This window comes from Antedon bifida, chromosome 1, assembly GCF_963402885.1.
Source record: "Antedon bifida chromosome 1, ecAntBifi1.1, whole genome shotgun sequence".
NCBI classification, from domain to species: domain Eukaryota; kingdom Metazoa; phylum Echinodermata; class Crinoidea; order Comatulida; family Antedonidae; genus Antedon; species Antedon bifida.
The window spans coordinates 29,708,602-29,736,578 of NC_136226.1; the positions used below are offsets into that span (position 1 = coordinate 29,708,602).

The 27,977-nt window shown below is 30.9% G+C and overlaps 1 protein-coding gene across 7 annotated transcripts in view; it reads right to left on the reverse strand.

Annotated features, from left to right (window-relative positions):
* LOC144848996 (transcription factor 12-like) overlaps nt 1–27,977 on the reverse strand; it is a 90,277-nt gene that overhangs the window by 18,361 nt on the left and 43,939 nt on the right. For 5 of the 7 annotated variants that reach the window (XM_078705974.1, XM_078705968.1, XM_078705961.1 and 2 more), the window contains exons 7-14: nt 27,412–27,467; nt 21,004–21,139; nt 16,965–16,996; nt 14,431–14,530; nt 13,916–14,055; nt 13,482–13,599; nt 12,770–12,846; nt 3,657–3,738 (exon numbers count right to left, since the gene is read on the reverse strand). In XM_078705974.1, coding sequence (XP_078562100.1) covers nt 3,657–3,738; nt 12,770–12,846; nt 13,482–13,599; nt 13,916–14,055; nt 14,431–14,530; nt 16,965–16,996; nt 21,004–21,139; nt 27,412–27,467 — 741 coding nt within the window. Of the gene's footprint in view, nt 1–3,656; nt 3,739–12,769; nt 12,847–13,481; nt 13,600–13,915; nt 14,056–14,430; nt 14,531–16,363; nt 16,478–16,964; nt 16,997–21,003; nt 21,140–27,411; nt 27,468–27,977 lie in introns of those variants that run through there. The other 2 variants (XM_078705956.1, XM_078705988.1) reach the window with 2 other exon arrangements.

The window sequence follows — 27,977 nt, forward strand, 5'->3', positions numbered from 1 at the left end:
GACGGAAGCCTCTTGTCTGAAATGTTGGGCCTAGGAAATTGAGCCCGACTCACTGAGCTGCAAGATGGCAGTGGGGAAATTAACACCGACTTAAGGTGAAAAGGTCGTCCCCATAACGCCTTATAACCAGTTGAGTCAGGGAGACAATAGCCTATATCAATCGCCACCTCGCATATTTTTATCAAACCGTTGTTGGGGTTACACCTCTATGTTGCATTATCACCTCAACAATTTACCACAATGGGAAAACGCCGGACACACGGGAGCACAAAATAAATGTACACACATTTTAGAAATTTCAACAGGTAGGGATAAATGGTAACTGCCAACGAAAGATAACAAATCACAAATAACAAATTCATACTAAAATAAGGCCAAGTTAAGGTCATAATATTCATAACCTCATTTCAGGTTTTTCCAGTTAATTAGTCTGATAAATATTCCCATGTAGATTAGAACGCAAAAACTAATTTCATTAATAACTAATGAACCTCCTTTTACCAAAATATCTCAACCTCAAGTTTAATCAATAGTTAAGGGTGGCAGACAAGATTGAAAATTAAGTTAAAGTGGACTTAGTAGATGAAATTATATAGAATTAAATATGCCATCACAACATGATAAGTCCAGCAAATTAAATTAACACGTTGGTAACTTCAAAGTTGCAAACTGATTACTGTTGTAACGCTATCAAAACAAAACCCATGAAAATCTATCCTAGTGGTAAATTGGACAAGACAGCAGAAAACGAACAGGAAAATTAGAATGTGCGGTGACAAAGACAACGCTGATGTAGAGGTTATGTTAGTGCGAAACGACTAGACCTGGTTGCTGGTGTCTAATTGCATCATCATAATGTATAGCTATGAGCCACCAAAACACTAAAATAAACAGAGAGTCGATGAACTTTTACACTTTAGTAGGTGTATTAATGCTTCTAGCAACAAAGCAAAATTAATATTGCAGAATGCCATACCTCACATACAATACAAATTGGAGAACTAGGGATATTCTTCTTCCACATGTAAAAATGTATACATTGAAAGCTCTGCTAATTTTTATGGCTGTTTTACTTTATCGTTTTGACTTAGCTTTTTGTTTAATTTTACTTTTAACTCCATTGAGATACAGCCACTGATACCCACAGCATTGCCATTTTTTCAGTGCTTATTTTATTCTGTATCTCCATTGAGATCCAGCCACTGATACCCATAGCATTGTCATTTGTTTCAGTAATTTGCCTTTGGATTTTATATACACAAAGAAAACAACTTCGATTTTGCCCCAAAAAAAAATAGAATTGCCATTAATCAAATGAATATAGGAATTCATTTGCATGCCTATATTGTCACTTCTTCATCCAATAAAATGGCCACAAAACAAAAACTAAGTGGCAGTCCCCATGGAAATATATTTTCCTATGGAATCTGCATGGAAACAGGTCCCTATGGATAGCATTTCCTCTAGTCCACTTGGCTCAAGGCTGTTCATGGTCTAATCACCCTACCCTACACATCTGCTTTACCCATTCATAGCACACTATTTCCTTTATAGGGTTATACTACTCTAGTCTACAACATACCACATTGTTATAATTAGAGAGTGTGAAAAATGGTAGGTGTGGAAACCTGTACAAAAGGCATGGTACTCAAATAGCTTGCTGGAATACCAGCATATTGTATTTCAAAAAAATTAATTACAGTAATTAGTTTATTACCAGTATTAATAATTATGGTAATTAAGTCTACTCCTACCATCACCATTTAAGTAATTGAATAATTTAATGTTTATGATCACTTTCAGTTTATTTTTTACAAATTTTCTAGTCACAAATTATTCATCTTAGAAACTATTATGATTGATTTAAAAGTATGTAAATAAAATCTATGAAACTATTTGATATACTGTAGTATATACTTTTAATCGGATTTGTTGACAACCGACATTTCTTTATTTTTTTTACGAAGACAAATAAAGTATCTTGTATGGTCTGTGTAACTTGTCCCAAACACTATCAGTATAATTCGGTTTAGTGTGATTAAACTTCTTAAAAATTCATTAAAATAAAACACAATTTTCCGAAAGATTGTTATTATTTGCAGATGTTTTCTAGGTAATTGGATTTTTCAGATACATTTATAATTTGCCAGATTTCAACACTACAGTCCTTACTTTGTAAACAAAGATGTAGACAAATGCTATGGTAAACTAAATAATCTGTGGTTTTATCATAATGGCAGTGGTCCTAGAAGTTACCTCTTTTTAAAAAAAAAAAAAAAAAAATTTTTATATGTACTTTTGATGACAAAAATATTGTTTGAATATTGTACATTATAAAGAATAACAGTTATCAGTAAATAAATGCTTGGTGTAAATTATGTATTTATATATATTACAGTCTAAAAGCGTTAAAACAATTTTTGGTTTTGGTTGTGACCTGGTAGTAACAGTACCAAATTATAAATTGACAACTAATACAAAGTTTGTGAGAGTGTAGTTTTAAAAATTCACAACTATATTTTCATAGGTTACTCATTTCATAAAAATTGACTTCAATTGCCCAGTATGTGCCTCGAATACCGTAATCCCGCACCTAGAACGAGCACATAGAATAAAGGTCAGAAACAACGACAGATAAAATATAATCCTGTTCTTCCTTTGAAACTTTTCCCATAGAAATTCTCAAATCGACTGTCATGTTGTCGGTTTAAACCTAGAGAATATAATATTTAGCTATGTTGTTGTGTACAAAAGCTAACAAAGAGGTTCCCTATGTAAAATGATCACATCTGATGTTCATTAATATCTCCAAGCGCCAAAGAAAACAAACAGTTACACTCAGAACATTAGTTTGATACAAATTGATAAATTTGATATCAAAAAATTGGACTGCATGTAGCTTAAATTTGAGTAATATTACATTCTATTAAATCTAGTAAAGTATTATTTACAGATTTTTGAGGTAAAACCTTTTAAAAGTAATAACATAATAGACTATTAATAAATACCCAGTAATATAGATTAAAGAATATTATAGAAAACTAGTCAATTGTTGCAGTCAGACCAACACATTTAAAATCTCCACGACAACCACAAACAACACCATCAAGAATTAAATGTTGCGGCTACTTTTGAGCAAGTGAACCCGATATGTCCGGACAAATAATTAGAGCAAATGACTGAGTGGGTGATTCTACGTTCTTCATGGTTCACCGGAGATTATAGACTTAATTACACGACTGATGACGAATAGGTTTAAACAGTGCAGACTTTGTATAAAAAGTCAGTGTTGTTTAAAGACTACTACTGGATCCTAGATTCTATGTTAGCAATTCTGACCAATGAAAAGCTCTACTAATACTATTGTAACTCCTCAAAACCAATAATTTAATCTAAGCATCTAGAATATCGCAATAGCCACTGAACATGGACGTCCTCTATGGTTTAGAGGGACAAACTGCTTAAAATGATAATTATTCTCTTATACTTTGTTTACATGTTCTCTGTCATCCACCATGCAATTGGTATAACTATTACTTTTAGTTATGGTCAGTTTGGCAGATATAAGGTACATTGGCACCAAAAAAAGGCTAACAAGAACATCATTGAATATTAGCATGCACTTTAAACATTTAAGTATTGAATAAAAGTCTTACCTGTCATCGGTGGGGGTGAACTGACCGGTGTGGAGGGGTTGGAAGGGTAACTACTGTTGGTCTGTTCCGATGTTGAATAGATCTGAAAAACAGAGTACAAAACATATTATTATTAGTCATATTAAAACAAGGCTGATGAGTGTAGTAAGCTGGTGTATCATCATTCTATTTCCTCGCGAGGATTTAGACCTTCCTTGGATTGCAATGGCGCTATTCTATCAAGGACGTCGAATTCAAAATATTTACCACATTCAAAATATTTACCACATTCAATTTTAATTTTTCAATTCATCGACATTAGTTCAAAAAAAAAAAAAAAGCAAGCAGATGATTTTTGCATGAAAACATGAAACTTAAGTAACAAACTTGCGTTAAATGTAACTTTATATTTAATAATCTTATTTTCAAAACATGTCAGTTTAATAATATATTTTAATAGCTAATTGGTTTAATAGTAAAATATAGTTTTCTTTTATTAGGAATATACTTTTTTAAATGATCATGTTTACAAAACATATTTAATTATTCCTTCCAAAACAAAATAAGTTAATGAGATCAAGGATATAGGCCTATAAGTTTGACGACAATATCATAAATTTATTGGTAGTAATTTTAGTGCTGTTAGCAAGAATAGTGTTTTTCATCAAGTGAGTTGACAGCTGTTTGGAAGGCAGGGCCTGGGGTGAGCATAATATCGCAGAGTACTGTACCGAGAGCAATGAACCTTTACTTTAAACACGCACTAATCATATTATTATTGGACGATGATGAGGTACTATGATGTAAGTGAAATATGACGTTGAAACTAAATAAACAATGGTCAATTATTAGAGGTACTAATGAACGATGGTAAAGTTTGGAGAAATAAACTGTTACATGTGAAATGACCAGACTAAAGCAAAACATTCTATAAAAGAATTTAAGTTTGTCATCAATTTTGGCAGAGTTTCCAGTAATAATGATTGTTAATATCATCACAGATTTTCCGACGACGCAAGGAAATTAAGAACCGAGAACATTGCATAACTCAGTATTATACTCTATTTCCACTTTTACATAGTTTATACATTAATACAGTATATCAAAGACTAAATTAACCAATTAAATTTTAACTTAATACAATAGTTTAAAAGTTTTAGCGCCTTGAGCACTTTTAGTGGATATGTGCGCTATATAAATTGTTATAATATTATTATTATTAAAAGTAATTAGTACCCAAGAATATCGTGGATGTCCGTAAGTTGTTGGTAAAAACATGTTGCTTTGGTTGCTAGGTTTTATACAGGAAATGGTAAAAAAATGTCTTCAAAAAATAATTAAAACTTTCTTGCAAAATCAAGACCAGTTCCGGTTCATCATATAAAACAAATCAATTAAAAATAAATCGAAGCAAGTCAATGATAAATATTTTTATCTATCCAGCCAATAATTATTCCTCAATATTTTCTTCTATGATGTTCATCTTCTATGTAAAACAATTTATTAAATGCGTCAAAACAATCCAGCTGAAGATTTGAAGAAAAAAAACTTCTGAAAAATCTTGTGGATTACAAAATTCCAAGTTTTTCTAGAATTAGACACTTTGTTCTGATGAGTCACCTGGAAAAGCTGAGTGAGTCAGGAATAATAGTCTCTGTTTAATATCTCTACCAATGCTATATCTGCTGTATACCTGTTTATAGCAAGTCAAAGGGGTCCTGTTGTGTGCCTATCCGTAGGAGGAGGAATCCTATTCGTATTTATCAACAAAAAAGATGTTCAATGTATTTAGATAAAAGCTGTCATCAGCAATCGGCAAATGTTCTGGTATAGTCTTCTAAAAATCAATCCCAATCTGTATGTCTGCTTACTCTTCTAAAAAATTATCTGTTGACTTCGTTTACTTTCAAAGATTCATAATATTCATTAATAAAACTCTCATTTATAGATAGTTGCTGATGAGTACAAAACTATGGAAGTTCCTACCAACAACAATAACAATACCTCATAAAACAATGAATGAATGAATTACTCTCAACAATAGAAATATGATAAGAGCCAAGTCAGATGGAAATGATTTGCCGTTTCCTGTGTCAACACATGAAGAAACCAAGATCAGTAGGCTAGCTTTTTCCAAGGAGAGATCCTAACTCAATGAATTCAACAGAAGACCAATCAATGTCTACAACATCTAAAGCCTGACTAAATTGGGTGTTATCATTGCTGGTCCTCCTCCCTCTACTCTACATAGTTTAATATGGGATTCAGCAGGGCATGAATTATGTAGTTGGAAGAGCTGTTGAGTGAGTTGCCATAGACAAATCTAACTGGTCCTTCCATTGGCCTCCTTCTAAGCGTAAATCTGGTTGTTGGAAAATGACAATGGGGATGTCTTATTCACAGTAAAATTAAAGTTAATAATAAAAGAACCAATAACTTGTAAACTTTTTAATTACATTCATACAAATCTACTTTATTTTTATTTCTTTAATTTAAAAATAATAATCACTTTTTATCAGCTCACAAAATGATATCACCATTATCATACTATTAGTGATTTTAATTCAACTTAAATTATTATTTAATTTTTTACCTTAAAATTCTTGTAATTTTAATAAAACTAATATCAATTTTTATATAACATTTCTTGATTTAAATTTAGATTTGATGAAAAACAAAATGACACTCCCTATTTGCCGAATGAATTAGTCCAATTTTTAAAACAACAGTTCAAAAGTTGCTATAAAGTGTCTGGATATCTCATCAGAATTTTAGTGATCACTTTACTATTAAAACTCTAGGGACACAAGATTACAACAACTAAATCAATGGCTACTGTATTGCTTGGAATAAACAAACCCTTTTGTTATATAATCATATTTCATACAATAGACTGTAAACACTTCGAATAAAACCTATATATACAGTAACAAAATAATCAAGAAAATTAATTTGGCTGTATAAATTTTTTTTCTTTCAATTTTGAACAATGTTATATTATTATACTAATTATCATTAGCCCTGATGAAGGAATAGTGTTTTCCAAAAGCTTGCCTCTTTCTGGTTGTTTTACTTTATCGTTTTGATTTAACATTGTTCATTTGTACTGTCTCCATTGAGATACAGCCACTGATACTCACAGCATTATCAGTTTTTCAGTAGTAATTTGCCTTTAGATTTATTTATTTGTATTATTATTATTATTTGTATTATTCTATATCTTATATTCTCTATATCAATATACTTCAAGATGCCTTGTTTGTGTGTTGAGTATGTGATGATTCAATTTGGATGCCAAACCAAATCATGTGATATATATCCCACTAAATCATCATACAAATATTATTGGCAAGTTACTGTCAAACCACAATTCAATCAAATATTTTTTTCAAATTCTCTTTAAATCAGTCAAACATAAATCGTTTAAAAAATGCACTATTAATTTAATCAAAATTGAAATCAGTTTTCCAGAATATCTACTAAAACTAAAGTTCTGCGTCTAAACTATCAAACTAGTTTGACAAAAACTACAGTATGTGATGTGCCTAAATATGGTAGTGATATGACATCATCATGTCCATATATGGGCGCATCACATGTTTTTGTCCCATAAAGTTTGATAGTGTAGCTTTAGAATGGAGCAGAAAAATAAATTCCCAACTGATGAGAAAGTTTCTAGGATATTCTAGCTACAAATTAATAAGTATGTACATGAGTGCATTTAGAGTCTTCTTATAATACTCTACAATATAAGAATTAACTATTAATTATACCCAGGTACATATCTATTAATTAAACTACATTTCATTTATACCTAATTCCTTCATACTTTAGTTGGATTTATTACAACATATCTGCAAGTGGAAGCCTAGGCCTATAGTATGTGATTGCAAAAAGAAAAGAACTAAAATAGATGAAATCTAATGGGAAAAAACTCTACCTGGGATCTACTATTGTCTGTACAATGTGCATTTTAATTCAATTAAGCAAACATGAACTTTCTTCAACTGTGCACTAGTTATCATTGTACAATAGTTCTTTTGAAACAATTACATTTCAAACAAAAAGGTTAACAACAGAATTATTCAAATGACCTAACCTATCTATTCTTAAAAAATGAGGTCACCCTAGTTCTACATTATGTCTTTATTCAAGCTAACCAGTTTATTTATGGGTTTAGCAATTTATTCAATTGATACAGGGCGCCAATACAAATATTTATCACATTCAAATTTAGTGTTGGAAATAATTAACCCCGATGTTTGTGTACGGAACGCCGCAATTTTATTTCTACCATAGGTTAATTTAGTATTAATAAAAGTCAAAATACAGTGTACAGATAATACATTCAAATTCTGTGTTGGAAATAATTGTGTACAGAACGCCCGCAATTTAATTTCTATCATAAGTCAATTTAGTAATAATAAAAGTCAAAATGGAGTATACAGATAATACATTCAAATTCTCTGTTGTATTGTAGATGAATCAAAGTTGCGGTTGATGCAAAAAAATCAGTGTGAGAACGAGGGCAATATTTTTCAATAAAGGAAGTAGGGGGCAAAGAACTTGAACGCAACCCAGGGTGTCCGCCAGTTCAGTCCATCAACAGTGTACGCAGATAGGGTAAACTTGCTCATGGTTTCTGTTTTATTATACTTTCAACGCGTCTCAGAAACTTCAGCAAACTGACTCCAGTTAAATTGAACATAATTTGGCCCCTTCAAGTCTCATTTTAAATCTTGCTAAAAGATACTTTATCCTTAATTTAAGTGGCCCTTTACCTTGGCTGTGGACCCCAACTTGCCCTTTTGTACCCTTGATTGTATTCATTAACACCTAGATTCTGTTTTTGAGGCTACTCCTATACTCTACATACTGACCTAAATTACTAATTCAACTAATTTTATAATCCTATTTTGACCTAAATACCTAGATAATAAGCACAATGTATATAAAACGAAAGAGCAGGTATTAATTTACAAAGTACAGCATTCAAAATTCTATAATCAAACAAATTTAAGGTACCATTATATTATTCCAATTTATATTCATTTATACTTGTATAGTAGAGGTGAAATTTTGCCTGTAATTTAAAAAAAAATATATAACAATTGCTTGCTAAAATAAATAGTTTTATTTATTTAAATTATTTTATTCAGTGAATTTGTGAAGTTTTTGTATCTCTATAATATAATAAGACAAATGTTTAGTTTCAGTTTTTATTTTCCTTTTTTTTTTGTATAGTTTTTAAGTAATTGTGTTGTTTAAATTTTGGAATTTGTATGGACGCACCATCTACGCATGTGTGCCACTGTTATAAAAGTGTTGATCCAAATAAATATTATTATTATTAATATAACTACTTTGTAAACTTTTTGTATGGGCCAAACCTCTCCTTGTAAGAGAGTTTCTTCTGTTGATGAATGAGAGAACCAATAAAGGAATAACCTATGGGTTAAAAGACAGGAAAAGTGTATACTGAATACTAAATGAAATAATATAATAAGACACAGTTACTACAAACAAGTTGACCTAAAACTATTGCATTGTACACATATTGTAATACGATATTATAATTCAATAATTATTTTATAGTCCAGCTAGGAACAAACCTATAAATACTTAGCTATTAATCAGATAAATGAATAAATCCATCACAAGAATGGGGTGATTACATAAGAAGGAAGTGGAGACTTTTTCGGTTTTTAAATAAGAACAAAGAACTGATGAAAGATTAGACATGGCCTGTAGCTGAGGATCTACTAAAGCCTGCTCATAAGGGTGTAGTAAAAACACTAATCACTTCAACACCTGGTTGTTCACCTTTGATCATTAAGCCAAGGACATTTCCCAATTTTTAATTCTAAATTCAACCTCAATATACGTTTTATAACTATCAAGAATAAGTTAATTCCTTTTTATATTTTGTTATATTTAGATATTTAAACCTGTAGGCAGGGGTGGTTCGAAAAATTCAAACAAACCCCTTTTTTCCTGAAATTATTACCTGATTTTTGCCCGTTTGTGTGGGGGAAAAAAACCCAAAAAAATTCCTGGCTATGGGCTTGGGCTTGTTATTTTCATAAATGCTTCAATGAAATTGATTGGAATAATCAAAACAATTACCAAAACTGTTACTTTTGTGGTTGGTAATTTCTGTTTCAATCTCCAAAACTAATTATTTCCACCAGCAACTCAAAATAGTTTAAAAACATGATTAATGTGATTTCATTTCTGTTTGACTAACATTTAACCACTAAACTGATTCTCAGTTTAAAAAATACATAAATCAAAATATAAATGGGAATAACAAAAAAATTACTCAAACACAATTGAGACAAATATTTCAGTGACACAAACTGGAACCTAATAAAAAATAATTGTGACTGTTTGATGTTTATTTTCTTATGAAATGTTACCTCTGGAAGAAAAAAATCAAATATTTTGGAGGAAAATGCAAATAAAAAGTACAGAAGGATGGTATATTACTTGGTGTTGGTCCTTGGGGATGAAAAAACTAACTAATGCAGTCTATGGCCTGGAGGATGGAGTCACAACGGCTCATCATAAACATATTAAAATAAAAATCTATGGCTCAGCTCCAACTTTAATAATCATCTATTTTAAACAAACCATTTATGGTATATAAATTCTATGAATTAATAAATTTGATATAAAATTCTTATCTACGGGAAGTGCTTTCGATTTGAATAGTTAATCAAAGATAAGGAGTAGATACTGTAAATAGGTACCTTACCTTTAATAAAGTATAAATACATTGAATTTCCATTATCTATTACTTATTAAGTATGCCTATCTAGGTCACTATCAAATATCTATAAATTATTAATAAATACACCTAACTGGTATAATTTATTATTAATGACAAAGCCAATGGATACACTCATACAGCCTCAATAAAAATAAAAAAACGAAGAGAGCATCAATGTCAATAAAATGAACAACAGACGCGTTGTTTTCTCCGTCAGAGTTAAACACAGTGCTTCAATTCAATCGCACCTGATCTGCGTTCAACGTGTGTGGTATAGCGTAAAGCTCTGTCTACACTATCAAACTTTATGTGATAACAAAATGTGGTGTGTCCATATATGGACACGATGATGTCATACCACTACCATATTTGGGCATTTCACTACTATTTGTACACATCACACTTTTTTTGTTGTCAAACTAGTTTTATAGTGTAGACAGACCGTAGTACACCTATTAATATCGGAGGTACATCAGAGATGATAAGGAAATATAAACAAGAATTAACCGATGATCACACAAGCACTTACGTCGGATATAACTCCGATATGATTCGAATCAGCTTAAATCTATTCTAAGCATGATTAACTCAGTGCATGTGAACACGCAAAATGCAAATAAAACAAAACATTATTCTAGGTGCCTTCTTGCCGTTTGATTGGTTGGTTTTGTATCACATGGAGCACAATATATTTTTCCTTTCTGTTCTATCTATGATGGACTATAAAACTCAGTCTACACTATCAAACTAGTTTGACAAAAAAGTGTCCAAATATGGTAGTGATATGCCAAAATATGGTAGTGATGTGACATCATCATGTCCATATATGGGCACATCACATTTTTCGCATACACTTTGATAGTGTGGACAGAGCTTTAGGTAATATACAGCAAATAATGTACCAAGAACAAGAATATATAAAATGGAAGAGGTATAAAATAGATTGCTCACAGGAGACAAACTAGTTTTCAAAATCTATTTCCTGTAAAACAAATAACATGCTCTTCTGGGAATTACCTGGCAACCTTTGTTGTATTTGCCAGCCAAGGACACCATTTAAGAAGTCTAAAAACTTCTTAATTTTTTCAATGTTGTAGGCTTACAAAGGCCTGTATAAGTGAAAATGTTCCCAATATGCGATTGATGGAGACCCTTGCTATTGTAATAACAATAGAACATTCTTAATATTTATTTACAAAAAGTAATTTGATTTTGTTACCACAATGCTTTTGCTTGATGTGAATACCATCAAATATTAAAGTTATACTCGGGGCGGATTCAGCATTATAAAGTAAGGGGGGGGGGGGGCTAAATAATTCATGATAAAAATGATCCGAATAAAAATGAAAATAGTCCACGCCTAAATCCGTGCCTGATACTGTATGTAGTTAAATAAATTAAATAATTATATATTCTAGTATAGGGATGACACTCTATTTGACGCGCTATTTAATGTTGAGGAACCTTCTAATTCTTCTTCTAATCTATTCATAAGTCTATGTTGTGATTTTTTTTTAAATGTAATTTTGCTCTAATAACCATCAATAACCTAAAAGTGCTAGAGTCAAATATTCCCCAATGAAAAAACAAAACATAATGCAATAACTTCCATCAAGAGTTTCTTTGCCAACTTCCTTGGGAAATCTTGAATATTATAGTTAACTTCCTAGCTGGCATCATCAACAACCGATCATTGTCACCATTGGGAGTCATCACCATTGTTTCGTCAACTTCACATACAATGCTAGGGAATGTTCACTTTTCCGATATCTACCTCGGAAAAGTTGTTATTTCCTACGGAATGCGCCAAGTTTCTTTTTGATCTTGGTATATTCAATCACATGTTTACAATTACCGCAGTGCGAATGGACCTAGTTTATGGGTTATTTCCATTGTCATAGTGATGTTGCATTTAAGATATAAATCGTAAGAGATTCTGTACAATACAGTAATCTAGTTAGTAGCATTTTATTAACTACTATTTCTTTTTTGTCAACTGGTGTTACTTTCTATATGTAATGTGACATTTCAAAATAATTTGAAAGTAGGTTAGTAACATGCTTTAGTGCAACCAATCAACAAGTTTTATTTTTCTGTTTCAATTTATACAATTAATTTTCAATAAAAAATCCAATCATTTAAAATGGTCTGTTGCAATATCATTGCTGTATATTAGAATGCCACATGTACAATAACCACAAGAATGCTACTCTTGATATAACAGTCTTGGTGTATACCCAATAAAAATGCTGCCCTCAACTTTATAAATCTAAAGAGGGCAGCATTGCATATTTCTCATTAATGAAGTTGAAGATTTATCTAAAAAATAAATTTTAGAAAGAATTAAAGAAATGTGACTTACAGATGCTAAAGCTTTTCCTAGCGTGACCCCAGTTTGTGAATTTTCTGCTGCGCTAGCCGCCGTTGAACCTCGACCAGCTAAAAAAACGTTTAATATTATATAAAACAACATTAATGAAAAAATAATAATAATAATAATCATTATTTACTACTACTATTAATTAAAATGTATGTACCGGTAATGTGTTTTATTTAATGTGAAGGGACCATATTATCAAGTTTCAAAATAAGATAATTATTATTATTATTTTCACTGGTATGTTGATAATGAAGTTGTTATGTGATAATGTTGATATTGAGGATGATGTGAACAATTAATTTATTTTAAATTTTTATATATATATATATTTAGGCAAATTGCCAAGGATAACCATAAGCGAATTAATTCACTATCCTTCTTAAAGGTGGCAATCCCATTCACAAGACAAACATATACACAAGATGCTCTACATAAACAAAGTCTTATTATAAGTCTTTGGGAGTGGAGTTATAAATTGTCATTGTCTTTAGAAAAAATCCTGATATATGACAGGACTTGAACCCAGGACTCTTGGATTGGTAGCATCATAAACACCAAGCCACAACTTGTCATCGACGAGTTTAATCCCATCGGAATGCTCTGCACGGTTTCAGATTCTCTATGCTAATTCTTATAATCATTATTAATTAATACCAGTATAAAAGAACATGATAATGATGATTTTAAAACACACCTATGTTTGGTTCACTGCCGTTCAATGGTGACCTAGCACTGGGGTGGGCTTCGGGTCGAAAGCTGGTCATAGGGGGAAGACCTGAATTGGAATTCATCATTGCCTCTTGGCTGTAAGTCTGTAAAATACAAAAACGCAAAGGTAATAAAAATGCTTGTGTTCTTCTGTAATGAAGTGAAATAATTGGAGGCATCAATTTTGTTATATTTAAAGTTTATACTGATCACTTTTGACTTGTTGAAAGGTACCTTGGAATTTATATGAAGATTACAACCTTTGCACATTAAAACAATATACAGATACATGCCAATCAAATCTGTACCTCACATTTTAAACAATCCAATCAAATTGTACGACTCAGATGACACATGTGAAAAATACTTTTTTATTTTAATTTGCTTTTTTATTTTGAGGAATGTGATTGTTAGCCTTACCAGAGGATCTTGTGTATAATTAGTTGGTGTTTGTGAATGTGATGTTGAGTTGGTTAACAAGGTAGATGATGATGGATAATTTGATGCTGGTCCCATGCCATTACTCCATCCTCCTCCCTCATGACCACTATGAGCGCCATCTATAAGACAATCAAATTCATTCAACATAAGCACCTTATATATAATTATTTGTCCTATTTGACAATATTTGAAATTTTCAATGGTGGATATTTCAATGGTAAAGGAATTAGGGAAGTAGCCTAAAGCTCTGTCTACACTATCAAATTATTTTGACAAAAAAAGTGTGAAGTGCCCAAATATGGTAGTGATATGGCCAAATATGGTAGTGATATGGGCACAAAACATTTTTTTGTCACATAAAGTTTGATAGTGTAGACAGAGCTTTAAGTTTGGGTGATGCGTGGAGATTTCAATGGTGGAGATCTCAATGTTAAAGGTAGTAGGGAAGTAACTTAAAGATTCCCATCGGAAGAGGAACTGGGAAAATAACTTACCAAGGTAGTAACTCTCTGAATACTGCATTCCCGGAGGTTTGGGTGATGAATAACTAGGTGATTCTGATTGATAGTCGTCTGAGCCGGCTGGTGAATAAACCTGAAAGAAACACAATTATGAAATATGTTATTAAAATTAAGATTAAAAACAGAATTAGCTGGAAATAGAGCAGTAAAAAATGGCGTAAAGGTAAAGTTGTTTTTCCATCTTAGTTTACTTATCTTTATTCATTATATTTTAGTAGAATTGTTTAAATCATTTTAATGCAAAAACAGCAGGGGAGAATTCAGGGGGGGGGGGGGGCTTGTAGTGCTGGGGTCATGCTCATCCTACTTTTTTGATATCTATACTTGACAGAACTATTAATATTATGTTTAGAATTTTCTAAATCCTAGATCTGTTCCTGCTTTGTATAACATTAAGATACGTAACAAACTTAAATAAATGTAAGTAATGACTATAAATGGGTGTCTAATCAATAAAGATAAAACAGTTTAAAGCAGTTTATAAGATGGAGACATATATTGATGAGGAATATTAACTTACTGTGTACTTTATGAGTCATCAATATGCCTTTGTTTCAAAAACCAAACTCAATTAAATAAATCAACGAGCATGATTCTTAAGGTCTATTATTTTAATTTATCACATTCTAGTAAATGAGATTTCCTGATTATATTTAAAATATCATTTTATAACTGATTTTAAATAAATATCACAATAGGAATAACTGTTTAAAAAAGGGATATTCTTTGCCCAGATAGTTGGACTCGCGAGGCTAACTTGGGGTAGGTGTGGATATCTAGGTATTACGAAGCTTATTGTTTTATTCACTTTTCATCTCCATAAAAAAAAAACCAAAAAAAAACCACAATGTATCTCATCTCCTTCCCTCCATAAGCTCTGTCTACAATATCAATCTTTATGTGTTGTGCCCATACATGATGATGAATGATGTCATATCACTACCATATTTGGGCATATAACCAACATATTTGAGCACATCACAATTTTTTTTTTCAAACTAGTTTGATAGTGTAGACAGAGCTTTAAATCTATACCAAGATGTTACATAGGTTTATTAAAGTCTTTATTCACTAAATCCACTAAACAGAGGCACTCGCCTTCTCTTATGAATCTATACCCTAATATAATTTAAAAATTAATTTCCATTAAAAAACAATCTGCAAGTAAAATCATCTATTAAAAGAAAATTATAGTAAATAATGACAAAAGCAGTACTAGCAACATTTGAAAATAAAAACTTAATTTCAGTAAAAACCATACTGCATATTATCATTATGTAAATTGGATAACAATAAAATGCATCCTATTCCCAATCAACAAATACACATTAAAAAAAACGCCAGTAAAATCAAATAACCTATTCTCATTATATTAGCCAATGTAAAACTCTGTCTACATTATCACACTAGTTTGACAAAAAAAGGTGTCTGTGATGTGTCTAAATATGGTAGTGATATGCCCAAATATGGTAGTAATATGACATCATCATGTCCATGGGCACATCACATTTTTTTTTCAGTGTAGACAGAGCTTAAAACAAACAAAACAGAAACATGACAATATGTATCAAATAAGGAGTTAGGCAATCACTACAATGTAAAAGTACTACTTAAAAAGTAATTTATCTATCAAATAAAAACAATGGAATATGTTCACTAAAAAACGCCTTTGTTGTCAACTGATCTAAACTATCTTATTTAAACAAACCTATTATACTCCAAACTGAAAAACGCTGCAATACTATTACCAGACCTCTATGAATTGGCTGAATCGGTCACATATCCAAAGCCATCGTTAACTTTACCCATATAAAATAATGACTTACTCCTAGAATACAGTGCACCCTATCCTAGTGTGTGTAACTTAATCTTCATCAGAGTATACTACAAGACAACAACTACTTACTAGGCGGTGTGAATTTGAATAAAGATGATGATATGGATACATAAAAGGAGACTCTAGATCAATCTCGGATCGTCTTGGATCTAACATCTCGTTTTACGATCAAAATAAAAAAATCTCAGCACAAAAGTATAAATTCAAACCGTAGACTACCGTCAACAAATTATCTGATATTTCTGTGTATAATACTCTATGTACCCTTTTTTATATTATTATAATGGTAAAAGTTTATGGATCTGAAATCGACCAATGAATTTATAAGTACCTTATTATTTTAATATTAACTAGCACAGTAATACTCTCAACCACCAGCATAAAATCTATGTTATTTAAACAATTTAAATTCTAAAAAAAAAAATCCTTTTACTTAAAATATAAAATAATAACGACGAAGCTACTTTAGTATCATCCGACTAAATCATTACACTATGTTTTTAGGATAAATTTGGTGTTGAAAGGGAATAGTGATATATTGGAAAAGGAAAAATTCATTTTACATTGTATCATAATACTCAGTTTAAAAGAGGACGCCTTAATCCCTTTTAATTTTCTTTTTTTTTAAATTAAAAAATGTAATATAATGTGTTACATTCAAAATACTTACTCCAATTGTGGGTTTTCTCCTCTTACCAAGACCTAAGAAATAAAAAGGTTAAAAAGAGTTTAATTCCATGTGTATAATTCAAACTGTTCTAGATAATATTCTAATATTCTGTTTGTCGCCCTCAACCTACATTGTAAATGTGCAACAAATCTAACAAACCATTAAATACCATTTAATCATACATTTAAAATAAAATGTTATAATAAAATGAACATTCAACAAATTCCTCAGATTTGCATAATACTAATTATTGACAAACCATTTTAAGTTCATCATAGTTAGTCTAAAGCTCTGTCTACACTATCAAACTAGTTTGACAAAAAAAGTGTGATATGCCCATATATGGTAGTGATATTCCCAAATATGGTAGTGATATGACATCATCATGTTCATATATGGGCACATCACATTTTTTTGTCACATAAAGTTTGATAGTGTAGACAGAGCTTTATATATTTAATAAGAATCTCAGAATATGAATAGTTTGTAAGATCAAGCAAGATAAAAATCGTAGAGTTTCCGTGGCAAGGTGTCTACCAATACAGGTCAATATAGGAGATAGCGACCTATGATCACTCTTAAGTATTAGCTATAGAGGAAGTACGAGTACACTAACTGCCGTGTGTAACCAAGAAAAGCGTGGCTCCTTAATCCTACGATGTATTCACCTGTTGTAAGATGACATTGCTGAAAAATGGTATTTAAACCAACTAGACTGATTGATAAATGAACGTGTGTATATTCTAGGGTGATAAATCAAACATAAATAAACATTATCTTTAATCTTAAATCGAAAATACATTTATTACTTCCTTGATAAAAAAAAAAGATTCTATAAATAAATAAAAATTAAACATTATATCTATTAGCTATATTGCTATCATTTTGTTTTAAATTAAATAAAATTATTTTATTACTATCTTTATTTGAAAACTTCAATTATAGATACCAAATATAGGTTAATTTTCTGTTAGAATATTGCTATTATTTTTGTTAATGTTCTTCTTGTACTGTAAGAGATACACTGTTTATATTGAAATATGATGATGTCCAAATAAAGCTAACACAGCCACTGATTTAGGCCTAAAGCCAGATCCATATTTTAAACTATTCATACATTCAAACAAAAGAGTGAAGGCTTATATTCATCTCCGAATATTAAGTTTAACTTGGTATCAGGTCTACAACTTTCACGTCGTATTACCAACTTCCTGTCTTGCCTATCAAAAAGGTCACATATGTGTAAGTTGGCCTTTTTATGCATATTCTATACACAAATACGCATTATCAAGGCAAAATGCTGAATCTTTTGTTAATGATTTTAGTTTGATGGTTGATCCAAGTGGCTTCCTGTACCTTACAGATATTATGATGATTGCTAATACAAGGACCTGGATAAAGAAGGAAGATAATCCCAGGGATGAGGTCTGCCAGGAAATACAGCACTGTACAGTGAGCTGCTGGATTAAAAACAACGCTACTTTTTAACTTCTGTGTGTGTATTATAATATGTATTGTACACCCGGATATTAATGTTTGATTATTATCAACATTAATGTCCATTTCTGAGAAAACATGTGATGGCTTACTCCTTTTTAAAATAACATTATTAGATTGTTCTTCCCTATTTCACTTTGAGTTAAACTAAGGAATACAAACCCATGTTTAAATATATATAACTACTACTTCTAGCTTAGAATTTGTCAGATAGTTGGTAGATAACATGAAGAAGAACAAGTTGCTCTCATTACCATAAGAAATATTGTTATTTTTGGTCATAGCAAGAAACATTATAAAGGGACTACAGATGCATAATTGACAGTATGATTTAAATATTTAAAAGCTATAGATGCTACTGAATTTGTAATTATAATAATAGGTATACATAATTATATGAATACAAAATGTAACAGGTTAGTTTGTCTATTTATAGAAAGAACTCAATCTTATTAAATTATCTATGATAATTTTTAAAAATAATAATAATAATTGTAAAAAATTTTCCAAAAATATTACTTTTACCAGCATTATACTGTAAAAACATTTAAAAATGATCTGAATATTTTTTAAGAGGAAGGTTCTCTATTATAACCTAATTTGTTTAATATAATTTCCTATAATACTATCAATTTACAAAATTAAATAATCATAAGTATAATTATTCTAGTAATCTCACATTAATTTAAAAAAGACATTAAATTGCTTTCATAATTCACACTTAAGCTCTGTCTACACTATCAAACATGTGACAACAAAATGTGATGTGCCCATATATGGACATGATGATGTCATATCACTACCATATTTGGGTACATCACACTTTTTTTTGTCAAATTAGTTTGATAGTGTAGACAGAGCTTTAAAGCCAATTGTTTTTGCACAAGCGCAGCAAATCATGTACATCCCAAATAGCCCTTATTTCAAGAGCATAATACAGATACTGACATTAATAAATGTTGCATTTTGAAAGAAAATAAATAAAATCTTATGGGAATTAGACGCTCAAATAGAAACATCAATCGTGGTAATCTGAGTTACGAGAAGTGAGCAAAAGGCCACGATAGTTACATGTATTTCATCTCCAGGTTCTCGCTAAGTGTCTATACGTTTAGAAATTACACATTATATCTAGGCCTAGTAAAATATATATATAGGACGTTTGTCATGCTATATTCCTATGCCTCTTTTTCATATGCAGCTTATTAGTAAATAAAAGCATGGTAGAAAAAAAATTAAAGATAGTTATTAACAAAAATAAAATGTACACATACTATAGAACCTCCTTTGGAAAACCCTATTCATGGGACCCTCTTCTGCTATAACAAACAAGGGGAAATATTATTAAGCAAATTAATCTGGTTCTGAATATAATTAACTGAAAAATTATTACTTTTTACCATTTGTGTATGTATTATTTGGTTCAACAAAAAAGTAATAATTTTCCAGTTAAGTGGAAATATATTTTAACACTAGTGGACATCCCTATTTTATGACACTTTATTGGGCCTCGAAGGTGTGCCTTTAGAGAGTGGTTACAGAAATAATAATTTTATTTCATTTGTTGTTTTTATGAATATTCATTTTTTAGTTCCGTTTGTAAACAAAATATGTGATTTAGTTATTTTATATCTCTGTTTTAACAATGTTAATTTTTTTTAAATATTAAAGTATAAGAAAGCTATTTGTTCAATGTTCCGTGTTTTTGAATTTTTTCTGAAGGAACGTGACATGTTTATCTATGACCTGACTATGAAGTATATTATGTTTGCGATATTGGAAAACGTCTTATGACATTTGTGGTGACATTCTTTAAAGTCTCATTCATCAAAAGTGACAAGTTGGGAGTGTCACCTGATCTTTTAAAAAAAGTTCACCCCATCAAATAAGTCTTATCTATGGACTGCAAGATGGAATAAACATAGAATGATGATGACCTAGTCTGTTTATTACTGCAATGAGTAAGGGTAACGATTCACCAAGCAGCAGACTGTTTTGTTCCTGGTCTCGGGCAAAAGGTATCAAATAAACCTATTAATAGTAATATCTAACATTGCCACCCACCAACTAATGTTGTTCATCATTATCTGAGGAAATTCCGATTAGGCCATCTACGGACCCCCGTCAGCAGTACCTACCATGATCAGTACACTGGAAGATGAGGCAATGAGAGTAAAGCTTCATGCCTAAGAATGCAATGACAAGCAATATGGCACAGACACGTCTCGAAACCCATGCTCTTAAGGCCAACTCAGACAGCAATGTACGACGAGGCTCGACGAAATGTCTTGACTCGTTGGTGCTGTCTGAGCTGAATCCCGTCGATACGAGTTGTATTGTGATAGCGTTGTGCGTAGTTTTTAGGTCGTCACAATAAATTTAGGCATGTTCTATTTTCTCCAGATTTTTTTCAACCCTCGTCGTACAACGCTGAATTGGCCTTTACATATCGGGTATGTGATTCCTTTATCATTACAGTATCACTCTCCAAACGCACCTTACACTTCATGCAACAAAACCGAAATGTGATTAAGTGATTTACCTGTTGCTGGTATTGGTGGTTGTTCTGGCATGGGACGCCGTCTTGATGAGTTGTACATAGTGTAATAAGGTGCTGTTGATTTGCCATGAGGAGACAGGGAACCAGAGCTTGGCATTCCAAGCGCTAAAGCTGGCTGCTTACAAAAAACGGAGAAAAAAAGAAACATTTATCAATGGAAAACAATAAATGGGTTTATTATAATCAAATAAGAATGCCCAAATACACAGTAGAAAATGTGTTACCAGTATAGGAAACTAAAAAGGGCTCATTTCTATATTTAAACCAACAAAATGGAATATATGTTTAGTTATATGTTATTCCAGGACTTTACAACTAATTATAATATTTATATAACCATTATTAACAATATTAAGTTGCCCATATTAAGTAACACCCCTCCCTAATTAGATAATCTAATGGGCATTATTAATATCATACAAGGCACCAGATAGTCTAACTTGAATACTGGAGATAATGAGGATTATGTATTCCCATGACTATCAATAAATCTTGTAATTATTTAAACATTATTCTCAAATTATGATAAAAATAACTGTATGAAAATAAAGAGAGGGAGGAACCTGTTCAACAATATGTAAATAAATGGCAAGAAAATCGAGAAAGAAAAAGACGGAACTGTGCTAATCTGTTTGAGATGCCATACCATTAAACCACTAGGGATTGGTTTGATATGATAGCAACTTTCAATCTAGCCTTAACGTCATACTTAATTTAGTGACAACAATATTCAATAAGGGGCACAGTTTGTGGCATCAACCACACCCATTGACATATTTTGAGAAGACATAAGAATTTCTCGAGTACACATTTTTTTCATAAACTGGATTAAATAACTAGTTATAAAATAAATACATATTAATTTTACACACAAATGTAGAAGCTGCTATAAGGAGAGGAATCTATCAATATGCGTATGGTCATAGACTTCATTTTAGAATCAGGTTGCTTGGACAGTACTGATTTTTTTTATGAAATAGATAATATTTTATCGTTCTGTTTAGGGAAATGATCGTGTTATATTTCAGTACTATCTGAATCATTTAAGGCTCTTCACTAACAACAAGACAAATCTAAAATATCCAAACTCATTAAATCAAATACATAAAATAAATCATAAACTTAGGAAATAACAACTTAAAAAAAACAACAGTGAAAGCATTCAAGAACAGACAATTACAGTTAACGAGATTGCCACAAGCCATAAAGGGGTTTGTAACGTAATTGGCGAGCTTTCATTTACTTTGTAATTTCAATAACCAGAAGCAGAAGATAGTACAATAAATAGCTCAGCCAATCAGAGCGCTAACATCTGCTGGAGCACACTAACAAAGACCTTACTAATTTACAATTCTTCTACTGTGGAGAATAATTAAAAGAGATTCTAATCCAAGGTACGTTGGCCAAGATTCACTAGATGCTTACGCCAAATATGCCAACTATTTTACATTCACAGTTTATATTTATAAATATGTTATCAAATACATTCAAGTATATCAATCCTTTATATTTTTGCTATGTATATTATGTATTAGCATGTTGAACATTTGCATTATATTTTAATATTTGAGTTATTAAATTTTATGAAATCTGGACATTTTATCACAATTTTTATATAAATATAGTAGTTTTTTATAATTAATGTTTTATGATAATGTATTTTTGTACTGTTTGTATTTTATTGTCGAGGGCCCCAATGATCAGCTTTGCTGGATGGGCTACCCCCATGGTTCAATAAAACATTTTAAAAATGCATTTGTCTTGTATAAAATTCAGACTTGTTATGACTGTTGTATGTTTTTTACCAGAATAAATAAATAAATCTACAATTTTAATAAAACTTTAATAATTTCATTCTCTATTTTTCAATCCATAAAAATAAATGTTATCAAAAATGTTTATTGTCTCAAGATTTGATTGCTAAATAATTTTAAAAATTTCTTGTTTATACCATAAAACAGAAATCAGACGGACAAATTATTGGTAATTTTGTACGTTTACGAGTAAACCAATTATGTAGATATTGAGAGTTGATATTCTCTTTATGTTCCATGAAATCACGTACAATTGTGGAGACAGGAATATAAAAATCTTTAACTGCAGTAGGTCTAATATATTTTATATTACATGTAATAAATTTTGTAACTATTATGAAATATAATGTAAGTTGATAATAATCTCAATTCTAAAGAATAAAAACCAAAATAAATATTTTAAAGCTACAAAATCTAAATCAAAGTTAGTGGGAATTTTGAAATTCTTAATCTTTAATAATTTTTGTTTTATATAAAAGATTTATTTTCAAAATATTTGAATCTGAAATGAATTGAAACTTTATTGTCTTAATTCTAATCATATAGGAATAATTTAAAATTTAGTCAATATTAATAGGTAGTTATTAACAGTTGGTTTAAAAATATTATTTTAAATCAATATTTTATATTAAAGTCCATTTTATGGTATTTTGTATGTCTATAAATTAAATTATAAATTTCAATTTTAAATTATGAACACAATTTGAGTAAAATTACCAGTATGAAACAAATGTGTATAATAGGTACTGTAGTCATCATTGGTGTAGACATGTTAAGGTTTAAAATAATAATTTGTTATTAATTAATACAACTGTTATATCATAAATTAAATTGCTATGACACATTCCGTAAACAAATTCTGCAATACAGAACTAGATTACAGTAAATTAAGTAACAAATTAATTGCAATATTATTTTAAGAAAATATTATCGTGAATGATTTAGATGATGGCTCAGGAAATCAAACTTCAACAAGTGTATTGTGAAGCTGTGTTATTGATTTTGATCCAATCAATTTTTGTGGCAGGGCTCACTTTAGCAGGATGCCGGATTGTATTCAATGCAAACAGAGAACAAAAGAAATGGAATTACTGAACTCGCGTAGCTTACAGCCGAATCTAATTACGTCAATCCAAATATAACAGCAACAAAAATTGGAATTCGTTAACTAGTATTTCAAGTTTAGTCAGAAAAAAAAATTAACCTTTTATCTAGCGATGGAATAAACTAATTTCTCCGCAATATAACATGAAAAACTCCTTACTTATAAAATAATTACATTATTATTAATGAATATGATTTATTTTAAATTTAAATAATTAAAATCATATTTTATTAAGCAATATAGTGTATATAAGTTTGTAATCTAAAAAGGAAACATCAAGTTTTAAAGTTACAAATCAAAATCTTTCTTTTTTAAAATAATTAGGTAATGTTTGATTGAACTACTCGGGTACACACTTTTAGTTACTACTAAAACCAAAAATTAATTGAAATTAAAAAGGGGAAGCTTATTTGTAAAGGAAATATGTAAATTAAATCATGAATTAACTTGTATAAGAATGTTTTGACCTAGTTTGGTTAACTGGTACCATAACACAGCTGCTAATAGTAGTATAGTAAAGGCAGATGTGATCATACCCAGCCACCTGCACCAATCGTTCATAGGTTTAGCCTAAGCCAAGCAGGCGAAAGTCAGGGAACCACACAGGTGGCTTGCTAGCTGTCTGCTAACTCAATTGGAGGTGTCAGCCTAGCCAACTATAGCTAGCCTAGAACACAGGTGGGACTTGGACCAGTCCTCGCACCACAGGTGTGTGCATAAGACCAGCTGTTTAGTGGCTTCTCTGCTATAACATCTGAAACCTATTATCTATAATGCACCTGACAATACATAAGTTTTATACATGAATTTTGTGATATTTCATTTACAGGCAGGTATCTTTAACCCTAACATGTACATGATTTATTGCCAGCCTATGTTAAATGACAAACTAAAGCGCTTTTCAGTTTACCTATTAGTTTGTTGTTGTAACATGATTAAGAAACATTATCCAATAACAAACATTCTTCAAATGTTTCCATACTTCAGTAGCGAACGCACCGAGTAAAAATACGAATTTCACACAGCAGCACAAATTCTAATTTACTAGACACATTTTTTAATAAAAATACATTATTTCCATAACTAAATTGCAATCTTTATTTCTATCTACACGTAACATGTTTTATTATACTTATTAAAGATAATAAAACGTAAACCAGTACATAACACACATAGAGTAACGAGTCCCTTTAGTCTCGTAATAATTGCTCTAGCTATTTCAGATTAGTAGAAAAAAGAAGACGCGTAACTTTAAAAATTGTTGAAGCTAATAACAATAAAAATACTCAAATAATATGTCCTAGTTAGGATAATTAGACATTACTTCATACAATGTTCTACAAAATAGTTTAAACAAAATAGCAAGAAAACGCAAATTTAGATGTAGGACCGACGATATCAACATTACTCAACGATTTCCATTGTTACGATATTATACAGGAAGATAAGGCACTAAAAATGGATACTTAAGTTAAGCACATAGTACGTTAGTATCTACGCTCGCGCTAAGGTCAAATTTTCGTTCGCCAAAATGGCGAAAGGTTTTGAAAAACATTAGCCAAATTGAAAATCCTTTAGCCAAATTTAAAAAAACATAAAAATTCGCAAAAATGTTAATTAAATAAATAATGCATGTATTTGTTTGTTATTTTACTTCTTTTACATTTATATATTATTATTATTAGGTATCCCAATGAAGCTGATTTTCGTTACCGCGATTTTAACACGTTCGTGAAATTTCAAAAAGTGACGTGTCTTTGAAGTTAAAAATATACTATTTCTTATGTACCTATGAGAATAAAAATTATATGCCTGGAAAGATCTTGTTTAAGGGATTATTTTTATATATTTTTAATCTATGTTTATTAAATATTTTAATAGAAAACGCGAGTTAAAAATGAGGTACAAAAGCCGGCGAGCCGAAATCCGCGCGCTAAAAATAACTTTGGAAAACACCTACCCATTTTCGCACCCGATCGCACGAGGTCCATAATAGGTGGTGGAGTAATTTTTGTTGCATGTTATCAGGCTTTAAATACTCTTTATTTTGATACGTAAATCGGTTATTATTATTATGTACATCCGCCTCATATGTCAATTTTAACGATAAAAATTGAATTTTTGAGTCTTTCTCATTATCAAAATCTGGCTAATTTAGTATTGAATTAAAGCTAATTTATATTTCTGTTTGATAAACCACATCGTTTTATTTGACTTTGCGTGGACCTCGTGCGAAGAAGCCAACAAGACCAACCACTGAAAAAAATAATCCCTACCATAAATATCAGTGTTTACCATTTTCCTTACGGGGGATTTAGTTCTCCGCTTATTACTAAATTACTGTCGCCCAGGCAATGTGCATGGTATGCATGTATTAGCGCGTTAATTAATGATTGGATAACCCCCGCAGTGGACTGTTCCATTTTCTGAACTAGTCTTCGCCGCACACGAGGCATGTCGAAAAATGTCGCCTCTCATCATGGAATATTTGCTTCGAAACGTCAATTTTATTTACCGATTTATTAAATATTTAATAAGTGGAATATTTATCAATCTATTATATAAAACAAGTACGTTAGGAACAAATGTACCGCAGAAATTTAAGAAGCTTTGAATTTGCTATGCAGCGGCCGTAACCCATTCTATGTAGGCGGCCGAAACGCGGTTTGGCCAGGGTTGCCGTTGTAGTATACGCTGTTTCTTAGCTATTCAATTTAAAGCGCAACTTTCGGTTAGAATAATCGAAAGGGAAATAAAATTAAACATGTTAACATTATACTATTGAGGTAATTACTTTGTTAAATTTAAAATTCCCTATTTTAAATAACAGAACAGCCTCGTTTACGGAAGTATTCGTCCACATGTTTCTGTTTATATTTTCTTCTCGAAGTTCATTTTCTACGTCGAAGAATAGGGACTTCCCCTTTTATTCGCTCATCATCACGTCGACGACGGCCGGCCACGAACCAATCACATTAACTGTGTGTCATTAAAACGTCATCGAGGCACGCTCTGCGCATGTTTAAACAGAACTAAAAAAATGAACACGGCGATCGTGACATCGTCACATAAAATGCTGTGGTGGTAAAAAGTGTACCCGAGTCAGAAAGTACCGAAGTGTGGCGAATTCTCGCTCCCATAAGAAGTCACGCCGACCAGGCTAGGCCTAGGCTTGGAAATGTATTTTCGCCTATTTGGCGAACGAGGCAATAATTATTTTCGCCAAATGGAGACTCCAGTCGCCATTGGCGAATTGGCGAGCGGTTAGCGCGAGCGTAGAGTATGTGTACACCACTTATGCTAGAAAATGGCGGTTTAGGTACACTTAACAGGGTCTGGCGTTGGTAATATTCACATCCTGAGGTAGTATAATTCATGATAACCCATTTTAAGTTATACCCTTTAAACACATCCTTTATCAAACAAATCATTTTTATTTTTTTATATTTTTTTTATTATTTAGTTTCTTACCTGTGGTACTCCAGGTTCCCTTGGCATATAAGGCATTCCATATTCTTTTGATTTACCTGAAAAAATAATAAAATAATTCATTCATTCATTTCCTTTATTTCGGATAGTACATTCATATACAAAACATACAAAACAAATTTCACCAGAAAATTAACAATAGCATCTTACACAAAAAATGCTATGAATATCTTTCCGAATATAAAAAATGCCATAAAATATAAATTTCAAATGAGACATCATTATTTACATATTATACGTTTGTTTTGGTTAGGATCATTTTTTTCCACTCTCACCAAAATTAAAATATTTCATAGAAAACAAACTACATAATTTCACACATATCAAAAGATTATAGCTTTCAGTTGAATTTAAATTTGCATTATAAAAATGAAATATTTCACAGAAAACAAACAAAATATATACATTCCCCACATTGATTAGTTTTATTGAATATCAACAGCTTTAATTGGCATTCATAATTTAATAATAACTATAATATTGTGAAGTGAGTCAATAATCCATAATATTTGATTTTCTTTTTATATCAAATCTAACAATCATAATGT